The sequence below is a fragment of the Mus musculus genome, chromosome 2 (assembly GCF_000001635.26).
Source record: "Mus musculus strain C57BL/6J chromosome 2, GRCm38.p6 C57BL/6J".
Taxonomy (NCBI): domain Eukaryota; kingdom Metazoa; phylum Chordata; class Mammalia; order Rodentia; family Muridae; genus Mus; species Mus musculus.
Window position 1 is genome coordinate 106,862,330 of NC_000068.7, and position 6,947 is coordinate 106,869,276.

The following is a 6,947-nucleotide window of genomic DNA, read 5'->3' on the forward strand; positions in this document are numbered from 1 at the left end:
GGCGATCTCACCATCTACTTTGTACAGACACTTCCAACTAAGCAAGCTCGGAAAATGCAAATATTTCCATTTGAATGCACACATTGATATTTCTTTGTTTTGGTCTTTTTTTTTGGGGGGGGGGATACCTTTTTTTACTTTATTGCAGTGCATGGTATTAATAAGAGTTTTCTTGGTCATACTGGGTTGGAGGTGATTTTTGTTGCTGTTACCTTATTAAGCATGAACCTCCACTCTACCAGCCTGCAGAAGAAAGCATTTTATTGCTCATTCCCAGTGTATGTTTAATCTTTGTAGACACCCCTGTTAAGAACCACTCAGCACTGCTTTCTTTCCCTTACAAAGGGAGGGATCCGTGTCTCCTGAACCAATGGAAAGGGGAATGGATGCATGCTGAGGCCACGGAGCCACATGTTAGTGATGGTGGAGCAGGAAGAAAGGCTAATTCTTTGTCGTCAGTGTGGTACACATGGGACCACCATGCCCACACCTCTCTCTTTGAAGCGCTTCACCTCTCCTGCATTCACTAAGACTGGATTTGCCAAAGAGCTTAATCTAATCATCACCAATTTACTTCCTTATTTAGACTAATTTAATCAGAACATTGCCTACCGAATATTTTGGCTAGGGTGACTTACTCAGCAAGAGTGCACTGCAGGAACATTCTAGTCATCTTGATTCCTCTACCTGTGCAGCCTGGCTGGGGCAACTCATGGTGAGGGTCCTGGATAGCTGCAGCCTGGCTGGGTGCAGTTCATGGTGGGAGTCCTGATAGCTATAGCCCAGAAGCATCCCCATTACTCGAGCGTCCCTTCAAACGTGACTTCAAACAGAACAGGCAGTTCACAATGAAGTCATTCATTTTGGCATGAGGCAAGTGATAGTAATCGCAAAGTCTCAACACAATAGTCTACACAATCCGGCGTCCTGGCAAAGCTTACAACGGAGGCTGCTGCCCCTGTTTTCGTAGTAAAAGTGAGATAAACCAGGGTGTACATACATCAGAGGGAGGTCCACACCCAGAAGCTTCGTAAGAAGTCAGACAAAGCTTTCACAACTTAAAGAGCTTTAAGTGTGGGGTTCTTTGGAAAATGCTGTGCTGGGCTGAGGCTCGGGGTGGGGCTGGAGAGTTTGAATTCTTGAATTCTCAGTGTGAAGGAAGTTATATGTGCTATTTACTGTCTGCTATTAATAGTCTCAGCAAGATGTTATCTGAGGTACTCATGACACAGTGAAGTGGTTTTCCTTCAAGGAAACACACCCACGAGGTAATAATGTTAATCTCTATGGATTCATAGTGTTCCCTTTTCTTCATAGCTTTGTGTACCCTAGCTTGGTTTTTGCTAGGTACTCACTCTCATCTGATCCTCTTCCTAGTCTCTCCAGCCACTGCCCACACCCCAGCTACCCTGTCTTCACAGAGACGAAATATTCATGCCTCCTGCCCTGCCAAGTAGAACAGGAATCGGTCCCTTCCTGCCCAGCCATTTCTAACAGTAAATGTACCTAACGGAGCTGTGGGATGGATTTCCACAGACTGTGGTGCAGCCTTTCGTCCCACCTGGCTTCTCCATGCCCCATCCTGCTGAGGTGTATGGATTCCATTTTAGGCCATAATCGAGATAGCTGACTTTTGCTATAATTGATGTCAGTGTTTTATAGATTTTCTGCATTAAGCAGAGGACTAAGTGGCTTTTACTTTAAAACCAGTCAATTAGCCCAAGCTTGCTGGATGCCACCATAAGGTCACATTGTCCATTGCTAAAGAGGATTGGAGAAGCTACTGGGTATTCCAAATCTTTGGTTGCCAGGAACCAGCAAGGGTTAAGAGTGGTGTCTCTAAGCAGATGAAGGCATCCTGTGGCCAGTTCCCAGGCAGCTCTTCCACATCTCCTCTCTGTGAGCTGTCATGAGAATAAACCAGTACGTCTACGTACAAGAAAGACTTTTGAAGAAGAGGAAGCAGCAGAATCGAGTGGGGAAGAGCTGTTATGGGGCTGCCGGGAATAAATGCCATTGATCTTATGGAGAAGATTCGAAACCTGTGGCTGAATAAATCAAACTTCTTGCAGAAAAAAGAATGTTAATTAACGGGAAAGGGGGAAAAAATGGAAACCAAAAAAAAAAAAAAAAAAATTAATCAAGAATCCAAAGAAGACAAAACGATGAGTGAACGTTCCTTAAAAGCCATTCTGAGCTTAATGGGGAGGCTGGGATTACAGATAACATAATAAACTTTCTGATGAGTTATGGTTTCCTGAAAGTCGGCATGAAACCTTACCTGAAGAAGGAAAATTAAGAGTATTGATTGCACTCTGCCCTTAGGTTTTCGAGACTGGGTTCCAAAGGAACTTCAAAGGGTGGGCTGCGTGGAGCTCTTAAACACAGTCCAGAGGCGCATTCGGCCCAAGCTCCATGTGTTCGGTGGGATTCACGAAGGTAAGAACACAGGGATGGACTACGTGCATTTTCCATGGCCTCACCCTCTCCAGCAGGCAGCCTGGGCTGGACATAGCACGGTGAGAACACAGTGATCCTCGAGCTTTAGTCAAAAGGAACTCGTTTATGAGACGAAACCTCATGAGAAAAGCTCACGCCTATGAGGCTAAGAAATATTTTGTATTGTTGCCTTTTAAGTAGAAAGGCAAGTAGGAGCCCTGTGGCTGAGGTTATTTGAAACAATGAAATCTCTAACAGAAAATGTTCACTGGTTGGTTTCTGTCTTTCAAGGTAAGTTGAGTCAAGACCCCAGAACCCAAAAGATTCACGGAACCTTCAAGGCTCTGGGTTTTTGTCTGCTCTGCCTTTTCAAACCAGGATGTCACTGGGCTTTTGTAGACAAGCAGTGTCAGCTGATCTTGGGGTCTCAGAAATTACAAGACTGGCCGGGGTGTGTATATTTGTACGAGGCAGAAGTGCTTATGTAGGCAGCTGCCATGATTCCCACTGCTGCTCACTGTGGCTTTCTGGGGTTACTTATAAATGTCAGAGTCAAGTTGAGGTGTGTGGGGGCTGTGTGCTTGGTGAAACGGAACGCCAAGTCTACTCCACAGAGTCCACAAGCACGGTGGCTTCCTAGTTAGGCGAGTCATAAAGAGCATATTGAGAAATTATCCTCAGAGGCCAGAGAAAAATCAACTTACTCCAAATACAGGCACCAGCTAACTGGTGGGAAAGCAGGGGTGCAGCTCTGGCAGGAGGCAGAGGGGAGGCATTGGAGCTAGCGGGTGGGGCTGAGTCTCCTCTGCTCCCTAAGCAGGGGTGAGTGAGTATTCTTTAAGAGAGGGAAGAACAGAGAGATGGGACAGCCTATATAAACTGTATTTCCTGGAGGACATGATAGGGGTGGGGCTGTTATCTTGAACACTAGTTTGAATTCCTGTAGGATTCCTTTGAGTTTGAATTTCACCCTTTAAAAGGGGGGAGAGGGGGGCTAAGTCATTAATTTACCTTAAACTGGCCAGACAATTGGAGAATTCCACTGAAGCCCCACAATAATAAACTTGCTTTAAAGGGAAGTGATCATATTCAAATAAACGTGACTTGCTTTTATTCACTTAAGACAGCTAAAGAGGGCAGAGAGAGGGCAAATACCAGCCTCTTGATGGAGAGAGATAACAAGACTTTATGACCCCGGAACCAAACAGTGCACATTTTAAATGCAGCTTTTCTTTTCTTAAGAGATTTTTCCATTGACCCTCATTAAGCTCTCCTCGGGCTTACTTGGAAAAATTTTAGCAAATGGAGCAGGAGGAGGGTGGAGGGATAAGAACCTCATCAGTAATTTCTGCAAGTCCCAGTCATTTTATTTCTCCTTTGCTGTTTTTATATACCACGGAGTCCAGTGTGGACATAGAATTATCGACTCATTGCATAAGCTGTAAGGTGTCCCCGGAAACGTGCAAACTTCCAAAAAGCCCAAAAATGTCAACATGCTAAAAACTATAAAGAAAGTCTACATGCCAGGGATGCCATGACATTGTCTCAGCTTTCATGTTGGGGTGCTTTCCTCTCTGCTCTGTCTGGGTATGGTCAGGAAACGGGGTCCTGTGGAGATGTCTCTACCTCCCGCAGTTGAAGAGGCAATGCTTCTGAGTGAGGGGGACTTAGCGTTAAAGTCACATAACTCAGGTAGAATCAGTGATGTGTGGTTAGTTGTCATGGAGACAGATCGCTGTAGGAATGAGGAAGAACCTCAGCTCTTTCATCTCTCTCCTGGAGCCAGGTTGTGTGCTCTTAGGCTGCCCACTTCCTTCCTGCGACTTAATAGTTAATGCAGGAGTTTGCAATGAAGTTGATACTTGAAAGGTAGGGGAATACTTTCCTTTATTCTCAGTGATACAGCTATCATGTCTTTTGCCTGATGAGTTCAGTGTTTAAGCAAAGAGGACACAGGGAAGAATCACTCTTTGTTGGAGGGGAGAATTCTCCCCCTTTTAAAGCAAACAGCAAAGTTGGCCAGGAGCTCCTGAAATCTGTGGTATCTGGAAAGGCCCACTGAATTTCATCCCCCTGCCCTCTGACAAAGATGTCCTTGTTCTCCCTGCCCGTGGCCCTGTGCTCAACTGCCTCCACCATTTGTGTATACTGCAGTAACTGTGACACTGTCTTCCTACAGGGTACGGCATCATGACCGACGGTTACACCACCTACATCAATGCCTCAACCTGTACAGTCAGCTTTCAACCGACCAACCCTCCAATCATATTTGACCTTCCAAACCCACAGGGCTCCTAAAGCACTCAGCATCCCGTTGGAATGTGAGGGACGGTCTACAAACTGCCATTTTTCTAATTATAAACTCACATTCTCTGATTTGTTTATTTCTAAATCCTGTGAGTTCTTTTTGTAAATTGTTGGAACAGGAGGGAAAAGAAAAAAGAAAAAAAAAAAGATGCTAGCGTTGTGCCGCCTCTTTTTTGCTTTTTTGAGTGGGGTATCCATTTGAAATCAAAGGAACATTGTGAATTTGTAAAATGACTTCTGTTTGCTCAAAGGCCACGCCATTGTAAATTGTTAGTATTTGCCAAAGGACAGCCAAGCTTTCTTTAAAAAAAAAATGATTATTTTAAAAAGTCTTATTTGAATATGCTTTAAGCTGAAAGGAAAAGATTAAAAAAAAAAAAAAGACAGAAAGAAACACAAAAGCAGTGTTTTGAAAAATCACCCAGATTTGCACAACTCTGAGTATTGTTTGATATGTTTTAATTTTCAATGTTTTGTTGTTGTTTTCTTGGTATTGCCTCATTTTTATTTTACAAATGTGGCCCCAATTTAGAGCAATCTCAACAGAAGTTGGTTAGGAAAAACCTTAGCTTCTCTCTGGCTATAAAGAAGACTGTGTCTGAGGTGGGGGAAGAACAGCCCTCATGCAGAGGCTTAGCCAGAGATCCATATCATGATGCTACCAACTCTCACTGTTTGTTTCTTTTAAATTATTTGAGCTTTAAAAATAAGGAAACAAGAATCTGTCAAGAGATGGTCATGCAAGGAAAAAGAAAGTGTGCAGACTCCCTTTCCATGTGGATTTATATATATATATATATAACTATTTTTTGTGCATTACGACTCAGTTGGGAGTTTAATCTTGCCAAGGACAGTACAACTGCAAAGCCACATCGGTAGCAGCACACCAGACGTCTGAAGGAACTGACCCATTCTTTCTTCAAACTCAAGGTCTTAAAGAACTTGAGTCCAGTCTAGGTACAGTAACCAGTGTGTATAGACTCCAGTGGATGCATCGGAAGCGAACTAAATAAGGCTTAGTCGTCCTTTCTATTTAAAGGCCCTGTTTTGTCTTCTCACTCCCCTCCCCCTCCCATTTTGCACTGTGTGTTGATGCAATCTTCGCTAGCACAAAATATTGTTGCTAATAATCCTTTCTGGTCTCCCATTGTCGATGCCATTGAGCGCTATTCTATTTTATGTTACCTTCAAATTTAGGAAAGCAGTTGTTTTCTTTAAATTTATTGTGATACTCTATATCTAGCGGCCTTTATATGCAAATAAAATTGCAAGATTTTTAAATCGGTGCTGCGTGGTTGGGCTGCCTGGGGGAGGGCGGGGTAGGTTTGTCCTGGGGCTAAGATGGTTTATTTACATGCGATTTGAGTAATCCCCTTCTGAACAATTAGAATAGTGGGTTTGTTTTTCTAATTTTTCAATAACTGTTTATGGCCTACCAATCCCAGGCTGTCAGGTCCATTGACAAGAGGTTCTCCCTGCAGCACACTGGGGATCTGGTTTGTCTCGTCTTAGATTGCAGAAGGTGCAGCTTCCATCTTTGGCCACTGTAATGTATGGGGACAGAAAGACTGACAAGGCTGTGACTGCTGTTTGGGATGTGACAGTGGTAGTGAGCAGAGGGCGCCTCAGAGGACAGACACCCTCTCACTAAAACATTCTCATTTATCCTCATGACGTGCAGTGGTCACCCCCACCCCATGGTTTCATTTCTGTTTGAATGAGTCCACTGACATGTTTTTTTTTTTCCAATGAGAAGCTGGGGCCAGTGGTAGGCTGGGGAAATTGTATATACCTCTTTCATTTTGTCTAGATCAGTGGTTCTCAACCTTCCTAATGCTGCAACCCTTTAATACAGTTCCTCATGTTGTAATAACCTCTAACCATATAATGATCTTGTTGTTACTTCATAACTGTTATGTCACCACTGTTATGAATCATAATGTAAATATAGGATGTTCAGGATGTCTGATAGTTGACCCTTGTAGTGGTTGTGACCCTCAGGTTGAGAATAACCATTGAGGAAAAGCACCTTGCTATTGTTGTTTGTAGGGCCTTTGCTTGTTTATAGAAGGTTATTTTGTGTTTTATTTTATTGTTGTTTCCATTTTCTGAAACAGTGTCTCAGATAACCCAGGCTGACCTAGAACTCTGTGTAACAGAGGAGGACCTTGAACTCTTGACCCACCTGTCTCCACTTTTTA

General features: G+C 43.5%; 1 protein-coding gene across 8 annotated transcripts in view; it reads left to right on the forward strand.

The window, feature by feature from the left end:
• The window catches only part of Mpped2 (metallophosphoesterase domain containing 2), a 175,181-nt gene extending 169,149 nt beyond the window's left edge, over positions 1 to 6,032 (forward strand). For 6 of the 8 annotated variants that reach the window (NM_001143683.2, XM_030252204.1, NM_001356555.1 and 3 more), the window contains 2 exons: positions 2,326 to 2,439; positions 4,619 to 6,031. In NM_001143683.2, coding sequence (NP_001137155.1) covers positions 2,326 to 2,439; positions 4,619 to 4,737 — 233 coding nt within the window. In that variant the 3' untranslated portion in view covers positions 4,738 to 6,031. Of the gene's footprint in view, positions 1 to 2,325; positions 2,440 to 4,618 lie in introns of all 8 variants that reach the window. The other 2 variants (XM_030252205.1, XM_006500394.4) reach the window with 1 other exon arrangement.
• Positions 6,033 to 6,947: the final 915 nt, after the last annotated feature.